The following is a 24,792-nucleotide window of genomic DNA, read 5'->3' as shown; positions in this document are numbered from 1 at the left end:
AAGCTTGCGAGTATATTATCAAATAAATAGGTTGGACTAAAACCTGGTGTTGTCAGACTTTTTACCACATTTTATTAGCCTGGGGCCCTTTTTGTATTGCACTAAAGCATGTTACAGACATTTTAAATGACTTTATCTACCACTTGCACCTTCAGAGAATTATGTATTTGAACTCCTAAACTGCGTTAAGGTAGACAAGTTCCTGGGGCTGGATCGGATCTATCCCAGGTTACCGTGGGAGGCAAGGGGAGAAAATAGCTGGAGTGTTAACAGATATCTTCACATTCCCTTTGATCACAGGTGAGATTCCAGAGGACTGGAGAATAGCCAGTGTTGTTCCCTTGTTTAAAAAGGAAGCAGAGATAATCCTGCATTAGGGTTAGGGTTAGGGTTAGCCCAGTGAGCCCGACTTCAGTGGAGGAAAGATACTGAGGAACAGGACATATGCACATTTGGAAGAAAATGGACTAGTTAGTGACAGGCAGTATGGTTTTGTATGGAGAAAATCATGTCTCACCAATTTGATTAAAACTTTTTGAAGAGGTGATAAAAATAATTGATGAGGGAAGGGGTGTGGATGTAGTTTATATGGATTTTAGTAAGGCGTTTGACAAGGTCCTACATGGCAGACTGGTACAAAAACTAAGTTAACTTATTTATTAGTCACAAGTAAGGCTTACATTAGCACCGCAATGAAGTTACTGTGAAATTCCCCTGGTCGCCAAATTGTGGTGCTAAGGTCAATGCACCTAACCAGCGTGTCTTTCAATGTGCGGGAGCATTTGAAGGAAACTCATGCAGACATGGGGAGAATGTGCAAACTCCACACAGACAGTGATCCAAACCAGCAATCAAACCCAGGTCCCTGGCACTGTGAAGCAGCAGCGCTAACCACTGTGCCACTGTACTGCCCCACATGAGATTTGGGGTGGGCTGGCTAGATGGATACAAAACTGGCTTGGTTATAGAAGACCAAGAACAGTGGTGGAAGAGTGTTTTTCAGAATGGAAATCTGTAGCTAGTGATGTTCTGCAGGGATCAGGGACCTCTGTTTGTAGTATAAATAAATGAGCTGGAGGAAAATGTTGGTGTACTGATTAGTAAATTTGCGGATGACACGAAGATTGGTGGGGTTGCTGATAATGCCAAGGATCTGTAACCCCCATGACTTGCCTGGGTTTGCAAAACCTCACTTACTGTAGTGTCTGGAGACAATACACATCTCTTTAGCCTGTGATCAGTGCTCCTTCCACTCACATTGTCGGCCACTTTAAGACTTGAATAGCAGGTTAGGTGTAAAGATTTGCATTCTAATCAGTAATCTGTAAACTGTCTGTGCTTTATATGCTCTGTCTGAGGCCAGACCTCTCCATTCACCTGACGAAGAGTTTAACCTCGAAAGCTTGTGAGTTTACTATCAAATAAATTGGTTGGACTTAAACTTGGTGTTGTCAGACTTCTTACAATGCCAAGGATTGTCAGAGTTTACAATAAGATATAGATAGATTGGAGACTTAGGCATAGAAATGACAGATGGAGTTTAATCTGGGCAAATGCAGAGTGATGCATGATGCATATTCAAGGATCAAATTTATATTGTAAATGGCAGAGCCTTTAGGAACATTAACATACAGAGGAATCTGGGCGAGCAGGTCCACAGTTCCCTAAAAGTGGCAACACAGGGTGGCTAAGGTGATAAAGAATGCATATGGTGTGCTTGCCTTCATCGGCTGAGGCATTGAGTACAGGAGTTGGAAAGTCATATTGCAGCTGTATAAAACTTAGGTTAGGCCGCATTTGGAGTATTGTGTGCAGTTCTGGTTGCCACACTACTGGAAGGACGTGGAAGCTTTGGAGAGAGTGCAAAGAACGTTCACCAGGATGTTGCCTGGTCTCGAGGGTGTCGGCTGTGAGGAGAAATTGAATAAACTTGGATTGTTTTCACTGGAAAGACGGAGGCTGAGGGGAGACTTGAGAGAGGTCGACAAAATTACGAGAGGGTGGATAGTCAGAGGCTTTTCCCCAGGATGATAGTGTCAATTACAAGGGGCACAGGGTTGAAGGTGAGAGGGGGAAAGTTAAGGGAGATGTGTGGGGGAGGGGTGGGGGGGGTAGTTTTTCATGCAGAGTGTGGTAGGTGCCTGGAATGCGCCACCAGAGGATGCAGTGGAAGCAGGTACATTAGCAACATTTAAGAGGCATCTGGATGGGTACATGAATAGGGAGGATATAGAGGGATATGGACCGAGTAAGGGCAGAATGCTTTTTTTTTTAGTTAGAGCATCATGATCGGGCCAGGCTGGGATGGCCAAAGGGCCTATCTCTGTGCTGTACTTTTCTTTTGTTCTTAACTTTCTGTATGGATCCGAAGCATTTAACATCTTTTCACTGAAAGTGTGTATGTCCATTTCCTGTCTATCAAAACGTAAAACTTCATATTAAACTGCACCTTCCATATTGCCTATTCTGTTAACCTGTCTATGAATTACTGAAGTATTTTGCTGTCTTTTTGAGGGCTGTATGTTAAACGTGGGTTAAACTTGGTAACTCTATTTGTAGGTTACACGTGTGTAGAGATTGCATTTCATATTTCGAAGTGAAAATTGTCCATACTCACCATGGATGTTGGACCATGACTTACCACTTCCAGTTTGAGGAACACGCTTTTCAGAACTGTCTAAAGGTCTCCCCCAGAAACATTAGCTCGTTTTAAAATGCAACAGGAAAAAGTTGCAAGGCACTTTACGGAGCAAAAGATGCCAAGAAATAGACACTAGGAAAGATAACCAAAAGTTTGGTAATAAGGAGGAATATAAAGGCAATGGGAAAGGCGGAAGGAATTCTAGAATGTGGATCCCATGACTAAAGGGATAACCGCCAAGTGCAACAAATCAGAAGAATGGAGAATTCAGGGCCGCTGCTCTATTGTGGTAAATAAAAACAGAAAAATGCTGGATATATTCAGCAGGTGAAGCAGCATCCATGGATACCAAACAGTGTTCATGATTCAGCTGGCTGACCTTTCATCAGAAGCTGGCTTTGGCAGGGTAGAGACGATTACAAAAGAGAGAGAGAGAGAGCTGAGGCCAAGCAGAGATTTAAGCGTAAGTATAAGAATTTTAAATTGGAGTTGCATGGGGACGAGAGTAAGTCAGCAACGGTGAATGTGAAATATGTGTGGGATAAGATATGGGCAGCAGAGTTTTACACCAGTTGAGTTGTTCAGAGTGTTCAGCATGAACCATAGGCTAGGGAGGGAGATTAAATCATTGACAAAGGTACAAAGTTTATGACAGGGATTGTAGATGTTATCTTCAGTCTTCCCAATGTTTAACAGGAAGAAATTGCAGCTTATCTATAATATTTTACAGCAAGCAGTCCAACAATAGAAACCCCAGAGAGGTAGAGAAGAGGTAGAACTGAGTGCTATCAGCACACTGGTGGGTACTGAGCTCAGTTCTAAGAAACATACTTCCAAAAGAAAAGGAGATAAGGAAGAGGAGCAGCAGAGCTATGGTGAGACAACACCAGAGCTATACAGTGAGAGAAGCCATGTATGGAGATGCTCTAAACCACGGAACCACAGAATCCCTACTACGCAGAAAGAGGCCATCTGGCCCATCAGTCTGCACTGACTCTCTGAAAGAGCATCCCACCTAGCCCTCCCCTCTATCCTAGCCCACAACCCCACCCGTTTACCGTAACCAGAACACCTAACCTACACATCTACATTAAGGGGCAATTTAGTATGGCCAATCCATCTAACTTGCATACCTTTGGACTGTGGGAGGAAACTGGAGTTCCCAGAGGAAACCCATGCAGAGATGGGCAGAATGTGCAAACTCCACACACAGTGACCTAAGGCCTGAATTAAATCCAGATCCCTGGCGGTGAAGCATCAGTGCTAACCACTGTACCACTGTGTCATTCCTATTGGTAACAATTGGATATATAAGAATGGAATCAAATAAGGCCAATTCCACTCAGCTAGTCAAGAAAAGAAAGTCATTGGTGAAGGATGATTGGAGCAACAGTGTCAAAAGCAATAGAAGTCAAGGAGGATGAGATAGAATAACGCACCAATGCACCATAATCACAGAAGATGTGATTTGACATTTTGTTAGACATAAGGCACACCTCACAGTCTATCCAATCTCTGCCAAAAATGGGAATCTTACTGGAAAGATAGAGGACTGTTTGGCAAGCTATGTGCATAAATTACAACCACCACATGCAGTTTATCTATACAATTAATTGCTTTGTTTAACAAAACTGCGTAATTTGTCAAATATGACACTTTTAAACTATTCAAAGTTGGCTTCCCTTGATTCGCTTACGTTTCTCTCAATGCTCACCAATTATATCTCAAATTATGGATTTGCCCAAGTACACTCACCCCAGATGCGGAGTTATGTTGCAAAGATCCTTGCCATCACACACATATGACATACCAAGGATGAGCATGGCTTGTACTGATTTTAATTCTATCATACGTATATCACACCTACCCCCCTAACCAATCCCTAATTCTAGGTGGCAACCACTGCTCAGTTTAGTTCCAGTCTTAGGCAAAAGGGCCTCAGGTGTCTGTCCAAACTCTGTGCAAAAATTCAGGTCTGTCACTCTACTGCAGTACTGAGAGAATTCTACACTGTTGGAAGCCATGATGTGGAGTTGTCGGTGTTGGGCTGGGGTGGGCAGAGTAAGCAGTCTCAAACCCCAGATTAAAGTCCAACAGGTTATTTGGACGCTGCTCCTCACTCACCTGATGAAGGAGCAGCGCTCCGAAAACTCGAAATAAGCCTGTTGGACTTTAACCTGATGTTGTGAGACTTCTTACTGTACAATGTTGGAGGCCTTATCTTTGAGATGTGACACTAAACTGAGGCCTGCCCGTCCTCTCGGGTGGAACCCAAAGGCCCCGTGACGTTATTGCCAGTGTGCGGGTCGAGAATGACCCCTTCAACTGACATCACAAAAGCAGATTATCTGGTTACAATGGCATTGTTGTTTGTGAGAGTTTGCTGCCCGCAAATTGGCTCTCGGGTTCCCTGCCTAAGGATGGAGACAACAAGATGGACAGAATGGTGTCTGGCACTGCTGGATGAAGTGTAAGCAGTGTGGGGTGGGGTGGGGGGGTGGTGAGGAATGGTGTGTGGCACTGAGTTGTGCTGCCTCTCCCTGGCTTGCTGCTGCTGCTGTGGTGGTGGTGGGGGTGGTGGTGGCTGCATGTTGTCAGGGGAGTGTTTGTGACAGCAGCGCAGGTACATTGTGGGGCTGGCTGTGGGGGAGGGGCTGGCTGTGGGGAAGGGGCGGGCGCCGCGCACTGGCGCCTGCTCTGCACCGACACTAGGGGCGCTGGCGGGCCGGCCTCCGGCAGTCGGAGCGGCCAGGTGGAAGGCAGCGGCAGCGAGTAGCAGCAGCAGCAGGCGGCGGCGGCGGCATTGGCGAAAGCCCGCTCTGCTCGAGGCCGGGGCCTGCTGATTGCGGCTGGCGGGGGTGTTGGTGTGTTTGAAGGCGGGAGGCGGCTGATCGTCACCCTCTCTCTCTGTCTCTCCTTCTCCCCCCCCACCCCGGGCTCTCTCTCTCTCTCTCTCTCGCCCCCCTCCTCCTCCTCCCCTCCCCGGCCGGCCGGGGCCTCTAAGATGGCGGCCGGCGTGGAGTCGCAGGCTGGGCCAAAGCGGCAACTGGCCGAGGCGGTGGAGCAGTACCGCGGCCTGTCGGAGAGCGATAAACACTGGTGGATCCGCAGGCAGTTCATCGTCCGCCACATCCAGGATTACCCGGGCAACAGGACGGAGCAGCTGCTCGCCCTCTCCATGGTCTGGACCAACCATGTCTTCCTGGGCTGCCGGTGAGTGAGTAACTGAGAGGGAGGCCCGGGGAGCAGGCCCCGGCCGCGGGCCTTTTGTTACACCATTAATTGCCCCCTTCCCTCCCGTACCCCCGATGCCACTCCACCTCTATCCCCCCCCCCCTTCCTCCTGGCCCTCACTGCCACCGTCCCTCGCTGCCCTCCTCCTCCTCCTCGCCACCCTCCCTCACTACTCCTGGCCGCCCTCCCATGCTGCTCCCCTCCCCCCCCCCTTCCATGCTGCTCCCCCTCCCCCCTTCCATGCTGTTCGCTTTCCCATGTTGCTCCCCCCCCCCCCCCACCCTGCTACCCTCCCACCCTGCTCTCCACCCCCCCCCCCACCCTCTGACTGCACCCCCCCCCCCGGCCGCTTCTCCTCCCTGTCAGTCACCCCTTTCCTGGCATCCGCGAAGCCTCTTCCGCCACATGTGCTCGCACATGTGCCAAGGCTGAGAGGAGATCTCTCACTTTTACTTCTGGCAGGGATTTTTGGAAAGGAGCTCTGTTCCCTATCCCAGCCCCCGTGTCTTCCCATGCGTGCACCCGCACGCAAACATTAAAATCCTAGAGTGGGATGTTGACTTTCTCGAACAATTTTCACCTTCCAGATTTCGGCTTTAATATCAGCAATCTGCACTTTTCCCCATGTCTGGGCCTGTACCAGAAGCCTGATTTCTGAGATTTGCCCATATTTATATTCAGGGGAGAGGGATTCAACAGTTGCATTTGTTCATTGAGAACTCTGGAATATAGCTTTCTTTTTTGAAGTTGCATTTGATTTGAAGAGATTGCTGTCTGATGGCTAGGATCGAGAGAGGCAGACATCTGCAAATGCTTGTTTGCCGTACGTGTATAATGTTTGAGGAGCTTTGTCTTACATAATGAAATGGAAGTACTGTTCCATACTTGAATACAGTTGGTGTAGACAGTGACTGAAGGTCTGGTGTTGCTTGATGTGTAAGTCAGTCTTGAGTGGCAACAGAGAATGGGATGTGTTGTGAGAGAGCTGATCTGTCCTTAGGTTCTGTCTGCATTTTTACTGCAGCTGTTAGTTCCCTGTGTTTATGGGGATACTTGTCACAATTATTGAATGGAAGTCATGAAGTTAGAGGAATAAAAATCTCCAATTTGAGAAGGATATTTATGATCACAAAGCAATTGAGGTACCTAGTGTGGAAGAAGGCTTAATTGATAAGTTTTTCTTCCGCTGGGTGTGTGATACACATTCATGATTTGGTTTTGGCAGCTCAAACATATCGACTAAGCAATCCACGGAGGTAGAGTTTATTTTTACGTGCATTGCGTGCATTCCACTTATCTAACCTAGAGAACTTACCCCAAGTTAACAAGGACTCAAGTTTTGCAGGGATACTGCTAGAGCTTGGCTAACTAAAACTGTCCAGCCTACTGATACAGATAACTGATAAGTTTGTTTAGCTGAAACAACAATACTTAGTACAGCATCATTGGCTTTCTGGATTATTCAAAGCCAAGTGGGAAGAATTCCAGCACCCAGGGACTGGTCTATTTTGGATGCCATTAATCAGCTGATCATTCATTGGCAGGCCAATCCTGTTACTGAACCTTTACCTCATAAGATTTTACTCTCCTGGTTTGTAGGCTGCATTTCCTAATTCTGTAATTGAGCCTCCTGGTTAATTGTGCATTAATTTCATATTTAAACCAGAATCTTCCATCCAGAATTCTGGAGGTCATGTTCATTTTTTTGCCATGATTAATGCCGATTGTCAGCCTTGTGTATCAACAGTGTCTTGAAATACAGTGGATCTACCCAAGTCAGTTATTGAAGATCAAGCCTGCCGAGGAGGGTTAAATTGGAATCTGATTTTCCATCAACAGTCTTGTCATTTTGGAGCCATCTCAACACTGCAGTGGGCTCCGCTGTTGGGTCGTTAAGCAAGTGTAGATTTCATTGCTCAAGTGGACATCAGTTGGCAGGAACTTCTCATGGGCTTAAACAACATAACATTCAGTGTGTGCTATCTATTAGATCACACTGTAGCAACCCACTTAATATTCTTCAACAATACCTACCACACCTGTACCCTCTGCAATCTAGAAGGATAGCCAGCTGGTGCATTGAAGCACCATTACTTCCATGTTCCCCACCAGGTCATATACTAACAGATTTGGGTGTATTTCACCGTTCTGTCACTATTTCTGGCCCAAAATCATGAATTCCATACATTGTTCCAGCATTGTTGAATATGACATTGTTTGTCACATGGATTGTAGTGGTTCAAGAAGGCAGCTGACCTGGAGTGCTTTTCCTACAATGATCACAGAGTGGCAACATTCCTCACAAGATTGAATTCACACTTGTCCCTGCAGTAATTACACTGCACCTTCAAATCTTACATTATGCTTGTTCTGCCGACCTGAAGAACAATTAGTATTGGTGAGATTCCTCAGTAGTTTTCAGCTCACAAAATCCCTCCTCCTGGATAGCAAAGTGCACCTACAGCTCTGAGGTAATGGAGATCTGTGATTCAACCAACCTTATTCACCACTCTAAGATGGACAACTTCCTCGTGAGGTAACAGTTCCTAACACTATTCTCCAAGGCAATTGTTGAATTTTCTTTCCCCTTGGCATGCGACAACTTTTAAGAATATGACAGGATTACCTTCTGTTCCTGCATCCAAATCAGCAGCGCAAAAACCTCTTCCTTCTACTGCACAAATGAATTAGCTCTTCCAACTGTCCAACACTTGCTTTTCTAACCTTTCTACAGAAGGATCCTTACCACCGCCTTTCAAGTCAGATACAGATTCCACAGTCGTTCGCATGGGTTTTTTTGAGAGCATTTGAATCGTATGTTATTGGCTTTTGCTCAGAAGAACTCAAACACGGTTAACAGCAGACTTTAGCCATAAGAAGACATTTTTGCATAATTATGCACTGCAAATAATGTTCAATGCAAATTAAGAAGTCTTTATGATTGTCAGTGGAATAAGTTGCAGAGTAAAATACATGTCTTACGAGAAAAGATTGGACAGGCTAGGCTTGTATTCTTTGGAGTTTGAGAGGCAACTTGATTGCTTGTGAAGTTTGCACATTCTGCCTGTGTCTGTGTGGGTTTCCTCCAGGTGCTCTGGCTTCTTCCCAAATTCCAAAGATGTGTGGGGTAGGTTGATTGGCCATGTAAAATTGCTCCTTAGGCTTAGGGGAACTAGCAGGGTAAATGTATGGGATTACGGAGATAGAGTCTGTTTGAGATTGTTGTTGGTGCAGGCTTGATGGGTTTTATGATACTTGGTATATTTTTGTCTTTCGTGCTTTCATTTAGTAATCTTTAAGCATTTCACAGATTTGGCGATGTGAAGAGTGGATAGAGCAGTATTGGTGCCCAAAGTTTGTAAGACCTGACATTTGTGTGGTTTTCCCCATGTGGTGAATTCCTAGTTTCATAATCCTGTGCAGAATTATAAAATACATGTTTCCTTACAGTAATGTAGTGCAAGTCAGAATCAGTTGTTATAGTTTCTGTAGAAAAATTAAAAAAAAATTTAAACTTCCAGTTAATAGCTGCAAAATTTATACTGTAAGAAAGATTTCATATTTTAAAATTCTTACTGTAACAAGAAACTAACATTTATATAAAGCTCTCTTGACTGAACACTGATGGGCAACTTCTACTTTGAACTGCAACAGAATACTCACTCTTATTTTTAGCACAACTGAGGAAACCTGCTATCAGGGAATGTTACACTGTCCTTTAAGGAGACTGTTAATTCTCAGAATCAGTCCATAATGACTCATATGTCCCAGGGGTTTACTTCTGATCTTTTTCTTTCTCAGCCTGGTAACTTCTAATCCCAGAATTGTCCTTCACCGTCAAGAGTATTACTAGAGATCCTTCCTCCAGTGCAAGCTAGGTGAATGTTCCAGCTTCATTTTAACCTGTCACAAATTTGGTCTTTTCAATCAGAGGGTGAGCTCAAAATAATAGACTTTAGATCTCTGGCTGCATCCTCTCTCTTGTGATCCTGATAGACTAATCTGTGATATTTGATATTTGTGACATTTGATATTTAATGAAAGCTTGTAAGCCTAAATCACAATGGCTTCTGATCTCTTACGATCTCAAAGCTCATCACCATGCAGTGTGACTCACATTTGTCTTGTATCTAGGTAGAGGTGATGATTTATCTTCTCATGGAACTCAACTCCATCCATCTTGGAATTAAATGGACAGTTTAAAGCACAACTGTTTATAATCTTACATCTTCAACATTTTTTCTGGGACTTTGGACGCAGTCTATCCACTGTTAGCATGCAGGATTCTGCCGTTGTCTCCAAATGTAAATTTGCATCTTCTTCCCAGTAAAACAATCTGGAGCCCCTTTAACCTCTTAATCAAATCACCCAAGCTTACTGGCAGATGCTCCCCTTCATTTACCTAAATTGTTGATAGCCCAAGATGCAACAGTCTTATAAACAACATAATTGTAACATTGTTTTGTGCTTTGGGCTTCTCATCCACTTTTTGGTGTTAACATAAGTCTCTTGTCATGGATGAGGAGATGTAAGGGAGCATAAAGATTGGGTGTGATCTTAGAAAAAGACCAATCTAATCTTTGTGCATTTGAAAATTGTACCAAGTTTGCAAGACTTGTTTGAAATTGGGACTATGTAATTTTTCTTTAAAATGGAAATTATTTAGCACTATTGATTAAAATTTTAATCAAAATAGAGTTTTCCGTTGTAAAAGATGAGTACATCATTGTAAAAGAAATGCACAGTTAACTATTATGTATCAATATACCTTGTATATCGTTTTGAGTTTATTGTATTCCACTATAATTTCATAAAAATCATAAGAACTAGGAGTAGGAGTCAGCAGTTCAGCCCCTCAAGCATGCTTCACTATTTAATACAATGATGGTTGATCTCATCTTGGCCTCAACTCCACTTACCTGCCTGTTCACAGTCCTTCAAACCCTTACTAATTAAAAATCTGTCCACCTTTCCTTAAATTTATTCAATGTCTCGGCATTCACGATGCTTTGGGCTAGTGAATTCCACAGACTCATGACCCTTTAAGAGAAGTCATTTTTCCTCATTTCTGTTTTAAATCTGCCACCCCTTATCCTAAAACTGACCTCTTGTTCTAGATTCCCCTTACAAGAGGAGATGTCCTCTCCACATCTATTCTGTCAATCCCCCTTATCACCTTGTACACCTCAATTAGATCTCTTGTTCTTCTGAACTCCAGAAAGTATTGGTTGAAACTGTCCAATTTCTCTTTGTAAGTCAACCCCCTTATCTCTGGAATCTATCTACTGAACCTCTCTGAACTGCCTCCAATGCAATTACACCCTTCCTCAAGTAAGGGGACCAAAACTGTATACAATATTCTAAATGCAGTTTTACTAATGCTTTGTACAGTTGCAGCAGCACTTCTACTTTTATATGCTGTCCTTTCATAATAAATGCCAAGATACTATTTGGCTTCCCCATTACCTGTTGTACCTGTGTATCAGTTTTCTGTGATTCATGCACAAGAACACCCCAATCCCTCTGCACCAAAGCACTACAAAATTTCTCTCCATTTAGATCATAATTTTGTCTGTTTTTTCTACCAAAGTGGACAACCTCACACTTGTCCACATTAAACTCTGCCACATTTTGTCCCGTTCACTTAATCTATCCATATCCATTTGTAAATTTCTTTTCATTTTTGCAACTTACAATCCCACGTGGAGACCCTGGAGAGAGTGCAGAGGAGGTTTACCAGGATGCTGCCTGGTATGGAAGGACTGGGTTATGAGGAAAGATTGGGTAAACTGGGGCTCGTTTCCTTAGAAGGACGGAGATTAAGGGGAGATCTGATAGAGATGTATAAAATAATGAAGGGTATAGATAGAGTAAACAGTGGCAGGCTTTTTCCTAGATTGGAGACAAATATCACGAGGGGTCACGAGCTAAGGGTGAGGGGGGAGAAGTATAATTTGGATACTAGAGGGAGGTTTTTCACATAGAGGGTCGTGGGGGTATGGAATGCACTACCAAGTAAGATGGTGGAGGCAGGCATGCTGGACTTGTTTAAGGTTTACTTAGGCACATGAGTGAAACAGGGATGGAGGGTTATAGGAGACGGTTTTAAATAAGGGTCAGAGCCTTGACGTTACTGGAAATCTAATGCTACGTGTGTTGATGTTTTGTCTCTTTTACTCCGCAGGTGTGTCGGTCCACCTTGTTGTCTAACGAGGGGCACGCACACGGTGGGTCGTGCGTGGGCTGCTCTTGGATGTTTCGAGAGTGGCCTAGTACTTCGCGTCGTTGTGTGTGCTTAAAACTGGACCAGCAGATGGGCACCACAACAGCTCAGTGACTATCACTGCTAGCTGTGCAGATACATGGATTTGGGCCAGTGTCTGTGGGAGTTTGCACATTCTTCCTGTGGTTGCGTGGGTTTCCTCCGGGTGCTCCGGTTTCCTCCCACACCCCAAAGATGTGCTCTTAGGCTGATTGGTGTAACAAATTATCCCTAAGTTATTCTCCCCTGAATCTGGTTTCCAATGGGGGTACCATACGCATACACATGGGTCAAGGTAGGTGTAGGAAAATGCTTTAAGATGGTGGCGCGGGCTCGTTGGGTCGAAGGGCCTGTTTCCCGTGCTGTGTTGTTCTTTGTTCTTTCTTTGTTCTATTTTAGTGTCATCTGCAAATTTGGTTTTAGTACATTCCATTCCTACATCCAAGTCATTAACATAGGTTGTAAATAATTGGGGCCTGAGGGACTCCTCCCTTCACTGTTGGTCCTGTTAGATGTGACAGTGCTGGAGATGAATATGCAGTGAGTGCATGACCTCTGAGGTTGGTTAGAGCACACAGCCGCAGAATAAAACTCCCATCTGCTCTGCACCAACAGCCTCAATCTTGGAAGAGCAAACTCATTAAACCCCATATGCATTTGTTTCAAATAACAGCAATCATTGCAGTCTTTAGTGAGTTTGCCATATTATGGGCAGTTTTGTTTCCTGGGCGCACACCCGCTAGCAATTGATTTTTTTTGCCAGTGAAAACAAAACATTTTGAATTTTTCACTCAACCCCAGTTTTCATCCTAATTCTGAGCGCACTGTAGCATCCCACTAGTTGCATCTTGCCAACCTGAGCGAGACCTATTTATCCCGACCCTCTACTTCCTGTTGATTCACCAATCCTCTATTCAAGCTAATAAATTGATCCTATCCCTTGTGTATTAACCTCTTGTGTGGCATTTTATCAAATGTCTTCTGGAAGTCCATTTATACTATATCTACAGGATCCCCATTATCCACCTTGCTTGTTATATCTTCAACGAACTTGAGCAAATTAGTCAAACATGCTTTATGCTTTACAAAACCATGCAGACTCTGGATTGTATTTTGGCTTTCTTAAATGCCCAGTTATTTATTCTTTGTAATGTATTCTAACAATTTCTCAACAACAAATACTAAATCAATTGGCCTGTCGTTTCCTATATTTTGCTTCCCTCCCCTTTTGAATAAAGATGTTAAATTAGCATTTTTCCACTCCACTGGAATCATTCCCGCGTCCTGGGAATTTTGGAATAACGTAACCAATGAACCCACTATCTCCAATGCCATATCCTATAATCCCCTAGGATATAGGCCGTCAGGCCCTGGGGACACTAACATATATAATTATTAGATAAGTCGTGAAAATGATGGTTAAAATGTTAATGTAAACCAACAACATGTTTGTTTTTATTAATAGATACAGCCCAGATCTTTTAGAAAAGGTCTTTCGAATGGCGGAGGGTATCGATGTTGGTGACATAGGATCATACGAGTTAGTACCTGGCAGCACAACAAACAAGAGATCCAATTCTGACAGTGGTGAGTGAAAAGTTTTGTCCATTCTGTTGGTATTTACAGCATAGAAACAAGCCGTTCGGACCAAGCAGTTTGTGGTTATTTTCTCTTGGAGTACAGTCCTGCTTTTTTCCAATATATTTTGATTTCCTTTCGTTCAGTCACCCCATCCAATCTATTTGTAAATCTTGATATGGTCTTTGCACATGTTCTTAACATTGGTGAAATCCTCAACTCCTTTATTTCCAAAGAAAGTTTCATGTACTTTTTGCTCTAAATCTCTTCCTTAGGAAAAAGAGAGAGAGAGGGTTTCGTTTACATGGATAATTGGAGCACATTCTGGGGAAAGTGGGACCTGTACAAACAGGACGGTTTGCACCTGAACCAGAGGGGCACCAATATCCTGGGAGGGAAATTTGCTACAGCTCTTCGGGGCGGGGGGGGGGTTTAAACTAATTTGTCAGGGGGAATGGGACAACGGGCTGTAGTCCAGAAGCCAGTGTTGAGGGTAGTGAGGTACTGAGGAAGGTATCAAGGTTGCAGGAATGTACAGGCAGACAGGATGGTGGGTTGAAGTGTATCTACTTCAATGCAAGGAGCATCCGGAATAAGGTAGGTGAACTTGGAGTGTGGATTGCTACTTTGGACTATGATGTTGTGGTCATTACGGAGACATGGTTAGAACAAGGACAGGAATGGTTGTTGGCAGTTCTGGGGTATAGATGTTTCAGTAAGAGTAGGGAAGGTGGTAAAAGAGGTGGAGGATTAGCATTGTTAATCAAGGATGGTTTAACGGTTGCAGAAATGCATTTCGAGGGGGATCTGCCTGCTGAGGTAATATGGGCTGAAGTTAGAAATACGAAAGGAGCAGTCACGTTGTTAGGAATTTTTTATAGGCCCCCAAATAGTAATAGAGATGTGGAGGAGGAAGTGGCAAAGCATATTATGGATAGGTGTGGAGGTCACAGGGCAGTTATCATGGGTGAGTTTAACTTTCCAAATATTGATTGGAACCTTTCATAGGTTGAATAGTTCAGATGGGGCACCTTTTGTACAGTGTGTGTATGGGGGTTTCCTGACACAATATGTGAATAAGCCGACAAGAGGTGGGGCCACGTTGGACTTGATACTGGGTAATGAACTGGGCCAAGCGTTAGATTTGTTTGTGGGAGAGCACTTTGGAGATAGTGACCACAATTTGGTGTCTTTCATTATTGCAATGGAGATGGATAAGGTCACACGGCAGGGCAAGGTTTATAATTGGGGCAGGGGTAATTATGATGTGATTAGGCAAGAATTAGGGAGCATAAGATGGGAACAGAAACTGTTAGGTAAAGGCACAAATGAAAAGTGGAGCTTGTTCAAGGAACAAATACTGTGTCTTCTTGATAAGTATGTCCCTGTCAGGCAGGGAGGAAATGGCCAAGTGAGGGAACCATGGGGCTCACAAAGGAGGTTGAATGTCTTGTCCAGGGGGAAAAGGAAGCGTATGTAAGGATGAGAAAACAAGGTTCAGTTGGGTAGCTTGAGGGTTACAAGGTAACAAGGAATGAGTTTTAAAAAAAAGGGCGTAGGAGAGCAAGGAGGGAGCATGAGAAACCGTTGACAGGTCAGATCAAGGAAAACCCCAAGGCTTTTTACTCTTATGTGAGAAATGATCAGGGTGAGATTAGGGCTAGTTGAGGATAGTAGTGGGAACTTGTGCATGGAGTCAGAAGAGATAGGTGAGGCATTGAATGAATACTTTTCTTCAGTGTTCACTAGGAAGAGGAGCTATGTTTTTGAGGATAAGAGTATGATGCAGGCTGATAGGATGGAGGAGGTAGATGTTCTAAGATGTGTTAGCAATTTTGAAAAACCTGAGGGTTGATCAGATGAGTCCCCTGGGCCAAATGGGATACATCCTAAGATAGTTTGGGAGGCAAGAGACAAGATTGCGGAGCCTTTAGCTTTGATCTTTGGGTCCTCACTGTCCATGGAGTTTGTGCCAGAGGACTGGAGAGTGGCAAATGTTGTTCCTCTCTTCAAGAAAAGAAATAGGAATGACTGAGGGATAGGATTTATGACTATTTGGAAAGATGCAGATTAATCCGGGATAGCACGGATTCATGAGGGATAAGTCTTGCCTCTCAAATTTGATTGGATTTTTTGAGGAGGTAGCTAAGTGCCAAGATGAAAGTAGAGCAGTTGATGTCATATACATGGATTTTAGTAAGGTGTTTGAAAAGGTTCCCCATAGTAGGCCTCATGAAGAAAGTAAGGAGATGTGGGATAGAAAGAAATTTGGCTGATGGGATAAGTAACTGGCTATCATAGAAGCAGAGGGTGGTGGTGGAAGGAAAATTTTCAGACTAGAGGCCAGTCACCAGTGGTGTACCACGGGGATCAGTGCTGGGTCCTCTACTATTGGTGATTTTTATCAATGACTTGGAAGAGCGAGCTGAAGGGTGGGTTAGTAAATTTGTTGATGACACCAAGATTGGTGCAGTAGTGGATGAGGTGGAGGGCTCTTGTAGGCTGCAAAGAGACACTGATAGGATGAAGAGCTGGGCCAAAAAGTGGCAGACGGAGTTTAATCCTGGTAAGTGCGAGGTGATTCATTTTGGTAGGACAAACTTGAATGCGGATTACAGGGTCAACAGCAGCGTTCTGAGGAATGTGGAGAAACAGGGAGATCTTGGGGTTCATATCCACAGATCTCTGAAGGTTGCCAGTCAAGTGGATAGAGCCATGAAGAAGGCTTATAATGTGTTAGCGTTTATTAACAGGGGGTTTGAGTTTTAAGAGTCGTGAGGTTATGCTGCAACTATACAGGACCTTGGTGAGACCACATTTGGAATATTGTGTGCAGTTCTGGTCACCTCACTATAAGAAGGATGTGGAAGCATTGGAGAGAGTGCCAAGGAGATTTACCAGGTTGTTGCCTGGTTTGGAGGGTAGGTCTTATGTGGAAAGTTTGAGAGAGCTGGGCCTTTTTTTGGAACAGAGGAGGATGAGTGGCAACTTAATAGATGTTTATAAGATGATGAGGATAGAGTGGACATTCAGAGACTATTTCCTCTGGTGGATGTAGCTCTTACTAGGGGGCATAACTGTAAAGTTCATGGTGGGAGATGTAGAAGGGATGTCCGAGGTAGGTTCTTCACTCAGAGAGTGGTTGGGGTGTGAAATGGACTCCCTGCTGTGATTGTGGAGTCAGACACGTTAGGAATTTTCAAGCGGTTATTGGATAGGCATGTGGAGCACACCAGAATGATAGAGAGTGGGATAGCTTAATCTTGGATTCGGACATGGCTCGGCACAACATCGAGGGCCGAAGGGCCTGTACTGTGCTGTACTCTTCTGTGTTCTATTTCTTCCCTTCAGCGTTGCTGCTGTTGGATGTGTCAGTGCTGGAGATGAATGTGCAGTGACTGCATGACCTCTCAGGTTGGTTAGAGCATACAACTGCAAAGTAAAACTCCATCTGCTTTCCACCAACAGTCTCAATCTGGAAAGAGAAAACTCATTAAACCCCATATGCATTTGTTTCAAATAACAGCAATTATTGCAGTCTTTGATGAGTTTGCTGTTTGTGCCATATTTTGGGCAGTTTTGTTTCCTGGGCATGTACTCACTAGCGATTGATTTTTTTGCCAGTGAAAACAAAGCATGTTGAAATTTTTACTCAACCCCAGTTTCCATCTTAATTCCATTTGATAGTTCATTAATTTTGCCATAATGCATTTGATTTTCTTAATAACTAAAATGCTATCTTTTGAAATTACTTTTCAAATCATAGTCCCATTCCAGTGTTACCTTTAAGTGGCAATTCCTCTTATCAAGTTTCCCATGAAGTACATATAAGCGCGAGGGGGGAAAAAAAAGAAGAAATTGCTGCAGTGCGGTAAAGTTAGGTGGCAGGAGACTGGTATAGAACATAAACACCAACATACACCAGTTGGGCCGAATGGACTGTTTTTGTGCTGTAAATTACTGTGTAAAAATGTTTAGACATAAGCATTTATATTTCCTTCCCTTTCCTGAGTGTTCAAAATTTATGGGCTGCCTCTTCTACAGTTTTGCATGATATTTGTAACAGTTATTTGTAAAAACATCAACGTATCTTGCTAATGAAATATTAGGAAGGTGTAGGATTTCTGGACAATTTTCACATTCTGCAACAATGATACTATAACTACTAAATCTTGCACTTAATCAAAACCAAAATGGTGACATCAGTGCCTCAGTGTCTGTTCTGTATTCATCAGTTAGCTTCACTGCACCCATAGATTATGACTTTCTGAAATTCCCAATTCTGGTGATATTGAACTTGTTTTCAGTCTGAATTTGCACTATCTGGCATTCATCAATTTCACCAAATGTAAATTGAAAAACATTGAAAGGAATTTTATAGTTTATGAAATCTAAAATATATGCCTGGGATTTGCAGTAATATGCTAAATGAAAGAAATGTACTTTATGCAGCAAGTAACTTTGCCAGTGTTTCTTTAGGTTTAACAAATTACACCTTTAGTGAGGGAAAGGCTAACTTGAACTATTGATGTAATTATTTATTGTAACTCTGTGGAATTAAATAGTGCTCCTTATGGACATACATTACATCACTGTGATCTAGCACATAAAATCAGTTGGGAATCTAACTCCAAAATTGTTATTGAAGCAAGCACATACAATTTGACTACAGAAAAAGGAGTTCTACAAGACAGACCCCAACAACACTGGCATAATAGATCCTTTCTCCAGCCCAGCAGTTGTGTACTATTTTAAGTTATGGAGGTTTTACCATCTATTCTATGAATATTAACAGATCAGCAAGGAGCAAGGAATATTTTGGCATATATTGCTGAAGTTTTCAGATTTGATCCTTTAAAAATAAAAGGGATAACTTGTTGATTGATGTGCAAGGTAGCCAATGTTTTGAAAATACTACCTAACACACTCACTGTATCTGTGTCCACCCTCTCAGGTGAAAATCCAACAGCAAAACGGAAACCTCCCTTATTCCGCCCTAGATTTCGTTTTGAGCCAGTTGCATTTGTTAGTAGCAGCACCAAGGCGGAGGATGAAGTGAAGAAAAAGCCAAACCAATCAGACAAGCCACGAAGGTGGGCAGATTTAGATGAAGATAATTCAAGTTGTTTGATCAAAACGGAGGAGAAAGTGGTGAAAACAGAACCTCAGCCCAGCTCAAAAATAAACAAATCTAGCAAAAGTTCAAATGGCCCACTGGCTCCTGCCTCTTCTCAGAATTCCAGCGCATTTGATTATGACTCCTTGTACAAAACCATCTTCACAGATGGAGGAGAGCAAGCCAAAAGTGGAAATTGCATTAATGGGATAAGCTGTTTAAGCACTTATATGTCTAAAATACAACAGAATTATTCTGCAAAGTATGAGGCTTATCATTCCAATCCGTCAGATCTTTACCCAACAATGAGGGGACCGGATTTTTCTAAGACCCCGGTTGCCAATAAACAGGGCTACAAGGGCCTGGGCTTCACACAGACCAAACGGTCCAAGAGTAGAAAATCTTCCAAGAAAAATGCCAGTAAGTCAGTACTTCCGGAACCTTTGTCAAGCGAGGAGTCTCCATCTGGTGGGTTTTCTCCATCTGCAATAAAGAGTCGACAGACTTTCTTTAATATGCTCCAGATATCTGTGTCAAGAAAGCTTAGTTCTATTGGAGGCTTCAATAACCAGCTGAACCATAGTGATGTACTAAGCAGCTGTATTCAGACATGTAAAACAAACCCTCAGTATTTCTATGTATCGCTGAAGGAGATCCCTCCAGCTGATGTACCTAAAAACAAGAAAGTCTTGACAGATGGCTATGCCTGTGAGTTGAGGTGTCAGGGGGTTTACTTGGCTACTGGTTATGCTGGCAGCAAAATTGGAGCTCGTGATAGAGCCTCTGAGCAAGCATTGAAGTTGTTCCTTAAAGATGTGGTTGTTGAGGTTGTGAAGCGCAAGTGTAAAAGCAGTAGTATTGATGACTTAATATTGTGCGAAAAAAACACCCCTCGAAATGACATTCCACCTGCTCTCAAAAAGCCAGATGAGAAAATCCCAAGCAAAGATACTAAAGATAAAGATACAGCCAATAAAGGAAATGAAACAGCTAAACAGAGCAATCGACATACAAAGGAATGTAAAAAGAGGCAATGGGTGGATTTTATCATTTTGGAGACTGCAAAAAATGCTGTCTGCATTCTGAATAATTCTGCTCAGTTCAACAGAATGACTGTGACTTACAAGTTTCTACGGACACCCAGCATGGTCTGGCAGTGCCGTGTTTATGTTGAAGACCATTTTGTTGCGGAGGCTTACGGAACCAAAAAGCTGGTGAAGCACATAGCGGCAGAAAAGGCTTTGAATAAACTGAGGGAAACGCAACCAGTTGTAAAATCAAGCAAGCCTGGAAACACTGGCGTAGCCATCTCGCGAAGTGCAATTCTTGGACGATCGACAGACGAAGCCCTTAAACAAAAGATCACTGAAGACAACATTGGCAATCAGCTTTTACGGAAAATGGGTTGGAAGGGGGGTGGTTTAGGGAAGGAGGGTGAGGGAATTGCAGAGCCAATCATGGTAAAAGAACAGTTCAAGAGGGAGGGCCTGGGTTTGGAGATGAGCAAGAGTGGTTCTAAATTAAACAAACGAGATATAGAAGATCTTATCAAAAACTATGCCCGCTCAGACAAACAGGAAGACCTGACCTTTTCCAAAGAGTTGACCAACGACGAGCGAATGCAAATCCATCAGATGGCTGCAAAATATGGCCTCAAGAGTAAATCCTATGGAAAAGGAAAGGAGCGCTATTTGGTTGTGAGCAGAAAAATCCGTGCAGATGATATTAGGAACCAGCTTGCACAAGAAGGACAGGTTGGCCGATTTGAATTGGTCGTGCCAGGTTCTTCAAATTGATGCAGAACTCTGCCCAATTTTTCCTTTTTATTTATGTGCAGTTTTCTTCCGAAACGAGACTTCCCCCAGTAATCTGAATTCAGTTATTGTAAATGGTTTCTCAATTGCAATAGAAGTTTATTTACATCTATTATTTACAGTTTTCAAATTGTCATCAGTGAGGTAGATGTTCAAAATAAGGCATCCAAAATGAACTGTCTCAGTATTTCTGCATCACCTTTTTCCTTGTATAAAGATAACTGTCTGTGTTATTTACAAAAAATGGTAATAAACTGCCACTGTTGAAATTACTAGTGAACTAACAACTGTTTTGATGTGGTTCATCTCAATTAGGGGGCAAGGGGTGAAATCCATTAAAATTATGCTGGTTGATCTGGAAAGGTAGTGTATATTTTTTTAATCCTGTTGTTTGTTTTAGTTGGGAGACTGTCATTGACGTACATCTTGCACTAGATTTTTGATTCTCCTCATGGCTTCCCCAAGAGTGGAATAAAGTGTAGTTGAGACCTAAACTTGCTTTATCCTTCATAGTCCCTAATCAGTAGAATTGATTAGACTAATGGACAATTATTTGCAAAATGAATAATATTTAGAACAGGGTTATGTTTTTTCATTTTGATAGTTCATAGTGCAGTATTTAATTCTAAATAATTTAGCTTCTTTTATAGCAGCTGGTGCTTAACAGCCTATCTATCTTGTTTGATGTTCACATAGTACTCTTTCTCCCCTATTCAACTCCTCACTAGAAATTGGGATTGGGTGCCCTTGATACCTTGCTGAACTGCTCATTCTTTATGAGCTCACATGCTTGGTGACGAGATGCTTTTTGAATGTAGTGGATATTGGCGCCCATCGAATATGTCCTCCGCTGATATACATATAAATACACTTTCCAGCAGGAAATTGGATCTCCTTAACCCAGGACACTGAGGCCAATTTTAGTGCCTTATTGCAGCCCTGAATTAAGTCAACTAATTTAACAGAGACCACATTTGGAACGTCAATTGTTTCTGGCCAGTATGATGTAGATCAACCTCCCAAAGTAGAATTATCCCTTTATTTTGAGGACTCCCTTGTGTGTCGGGGTTAGCTATGTGGAAGGATTAGATTTTGAGCTATTGGTCATAATGAGCTTCTCTTAGTTCCGTGCTAGGGGACAGTACTGAGATTACCACTATGTAAGTAGCATTGGTGTAACCAAAAATCTCTCTGTTCCATCAGCTGAGTCAAAGCAGCATTGTGCTATATAAGATGTGCAGAGTGTCAGTCTGCTCACCTAATGACTTTGCTTTTGAGGACAACAAGGTAGGGATTCAGATTCTAGTTGTTGTATTTTTCATGTATTAAAATGGCAGTGCAGGATTTTCTTTGAATGGAATAAAATATTTTTTAATGAAGCATATTATTTGGAAATGGTGGATTAACTTTGCATTATTGCTTATGTACCTAATAGTAACTGTAAGCTAATGTTCATGAACTCTTATTTTAAAATTGAATTAATTCAAAGGAAAAAAGAATTGTGTTAGAAGGATTATTTTGCTTTTCACCAGCTGAGCAACATGAACATTGAAAGTGTGCTTTGGAAATGTAAGAATGTCTAGTTTGGTTCAACTACTTTTAAAAAAAAAAATCACCAGGTATCAGCAATATTATGGAAAGTGTCGGTTACAGTGCTATCAAGCAGCGCTTGCTCATTAATAACATCTCATCAATGCTCAGTTTAGATTCTGTCAGGATTCCTGGTTGTTGACCTCATTGCAGCCTTGGTCCAAACATGGACAAAGGACCTGAATTCCAGAGGCGAGGTAAGATGGACTACCCTTGACTTCAAGGCAGCATTTGACCCAGTGTGGGACGAGGCGTTGAAGCAAAATTTAAATTAGTGGGAATCTGGAAAACGTTCCATTGGCTGGAGTCATGCCTTAAACACGAATAAAGATGGTTATGATTATTGGAGGCAAGTCATCTCATTCCAGGATATCACTGCAGGAGTTTTCAGAGCATGTTTCCAAGCCTAACCATTTTCTGCTGCTTCATCAGTGGCCTTCCCTGCATCGTAATATCAGAAGAGGTGTGATGATTGCCGATGATTATAGTAATCTGTTCCATTTGCAATTTCTTGGGTACTGAAGCAACCTGTGCCCGCATGCAGCAAGACCGGGGTAACATTCTGATAAGGGCAAGTAATATTTGTGCCATACAAATTCCAGGCAATGACCATCTCCAACAAAAGAAAGTCTAATCAACTTCTCTTGATATTCAGTAGCATTGTCATTAAATTCCCACAAGATCAACATCCTGTGGGTTATCATCTGCTAGAAACTTAACTGACTGGGCACATAAATATGTGGCTGTAAGTGCAGGTCAGAGATAAGCTGTTCTGCGGTGTGTGACTCGCTTCCAGACTCCCCAAAGCCTGCCTACAATTTGCAAGGCATAAATCAGGAATGTAATGGGGTACTTTGCACTTGCCTGGATGAACGTAGTTCTAACATTTTAAGATTGATACCATCCAGGATAAAGCTGCTCACTTGATCAGCACTCCATCCACCATCTTAAAATTCACTCACTCCACCACCAACAACCGTGCCTGCTGTGTTCTGTACAAGATGCACTGCAGCAATTTGTCATGGCTTCTTTAACAGCACCTTCTAAACCCATGACCTCATTACTTAAAAGGGCAGCAGGCACATGAGAGAACCAGCAGCTTTAAGTGTGCCTCAAATCATACTCCATCCTGATTTGGAAATATGTTACTGAATTTACTTCGTCAAAATCCTGGAACTCCCTACGTATTATGGGAGCATCTGTATGGATACTACAGTGATTTAAGAAGGTAGCTCATCACTTTTCTCGAGCGATTAGGACGGGGGCACTAAATGCTAGCCTTGCGAGTGATGCTGGCATCACACAAATGAATAAAATACATTTATAAATTGTATTTCCTCTGCAATAGATATTGAAAATATCCAATAAAGATGTTCTAAATTATAGTTCCTTAAACTGAACTGACACTGTTTGAGATGCCCATGCTGAGTGCATATATTTTCTCTCCCTTGTTCTTCCCCCTTCTTTCCAGATGGTGCTTAAGGTGTTTACTCTTGGGTTTTGGATCCATAAGTACCTGCAGCCTTTTGGCACCTCCAGCTATTCAGTGTGAACCAGTGAGTATCAGTAGTCAATTTACGGGCAGGAGAGACAAGCCCAATCCTTATCCGATATCAGCACTCGCGAAGTTTCCAAATGATATAAAATGATAGTCACGAAGTGACCTTCCTACCCCATCTGTTCCCCAATCTGTCTTGAGCCTTTTGGGCTGAGATCACTTATAATGATCCAGCTGCTCCTTTGCTAATTGAGCACTGTCCAGTAATTGAAGCTTTGACTTTTTTGTTTAATCAGTTTAGTGGTTAATGCTTTACCTGGTAGTCGTTCGGATTGTATTCGGTTAATAAAACTGACAGAGCAGTACCAAAGATGCCAGCAACCCTCCCTTAAAAGTATTCATGTACTGGACTACACTATTTGTGCTAGTAGATTCTTTGATATTGAGGGAATTTTCAACTGGGAGTTATCAGTGAAAACCGTGACTCATTCCCCACCACGACACTAAGCCTAGAAGTGCTGAGGTTAATTGTAGCACTGTTACTGATACCCCATTAGTGATCAGTTACTTCTATTTATTCCAAATGAACATTTGCTTCTTGATCTGGAAAGAGAAATAAAGATTACTTTTCAGACTTTATATCTCCCTGTCCCAGATGAATATGGGGAAATATTTTTGTTGGTGCAAAGAAAAATCTGTTTGGGTTAGTTAAATTCAGGGAAATGCATTTGGAGTGCAAATATAACTATCGTTCATCAGAATTGGTACTAAATGACCTTTCCTTTCCCTGTCTCAATACTCCCAATCCTGGAACCTTCTGAGAATTCTGAACTGGCTTAGATTGAGTCAAATAGTCAACGTTTGAGTGCATCTGATTTTTTTTTGTGCCACACTTCAAATTCTGAAATGCCATTATCATAGCTAGCTTTTTGAAAGATGTTAAACTGCATCTTTCGGTCTTTTCTCAGTGATTGACTTGATGAAATTCCTGATTGATGCAGAACCTCCCATACACGTGTTTACAGTTACAGCTTTGTTTTTTGTAATTTTGATAAGAGA

General features: G+C 42.6%; 1 protein-coding gene across 1 annotated transcript; it reads left to right on the top strand.

Annotated features, from left to right (window-relative positions):
- Nucleotides 1-5,611: 5,611 nt before the first annotated feature.
- Nucleotides 5,612-24,256, top strand: nkrf (NFKB repressing factor). Its single transcript, XM_080187859.1, has 3 exons — nt 5,612-5,854; nt 13,603-13,724; nt 18,670-24,256. Exons 1-3 carry the CDS (start codon nt 5,646-5,648, stop codon nt 20,625-20,627), a joined length of 2,289 nt encoding a protein of 762 aa, XP_080043985.1. The 5' UTR covers nt 5,612-5,645; the 3' UTR covers nt 20,628-24,256.
- Nucleotides 24,257-24,792: the final 536 nt, after the last annotated feature.

Source organism: Carcharhinus amblyrhynchos, chromosome 4, assembly GCF_965287045.1.
Source record: "Carcharhinus amblyrhynchos chromosome 4, sCarAmb.v2.hapA, whole genome shotgun sequence".
In the NCBI taxonomy this organism is placed as follows: domain Eukaryota; kingdom Metazoa; phylum Chordata; class Chondrichthyes; order Carcharhiniformes; family Carcharhinidae; genus Carcharhinus; species Carcharhinus amblyrhynchos.
This window is presented reverse-complemented; position numbering and strand designations above follow the sequence as displayed.

Bases quoted from the DNA above. Each gene is read 5' to 3' on its own strand.
- nkrf (XM_080187859.1), top strand. From the start codon at position 5,646: ATGGCGGCCGGCGTGGAGTCGCAGGCTGGGCCAAAGCGGCAACTGGCC. The intron at 5,855-13,602 runs GTGAGTGAGTAA...TTTTATTAATAG, and splicing joins CATGTCTTCCTGGGCTGCCG to ATACAGCCCAGATCTTTTAG. The intron at 13,725-18,669 runs GTGAGTGAAAAG...CCACCCTCTCAG, and splicing joins GAGATCCAATTCTGACAGTG to GTGAAAATCCAACAGCAAAA.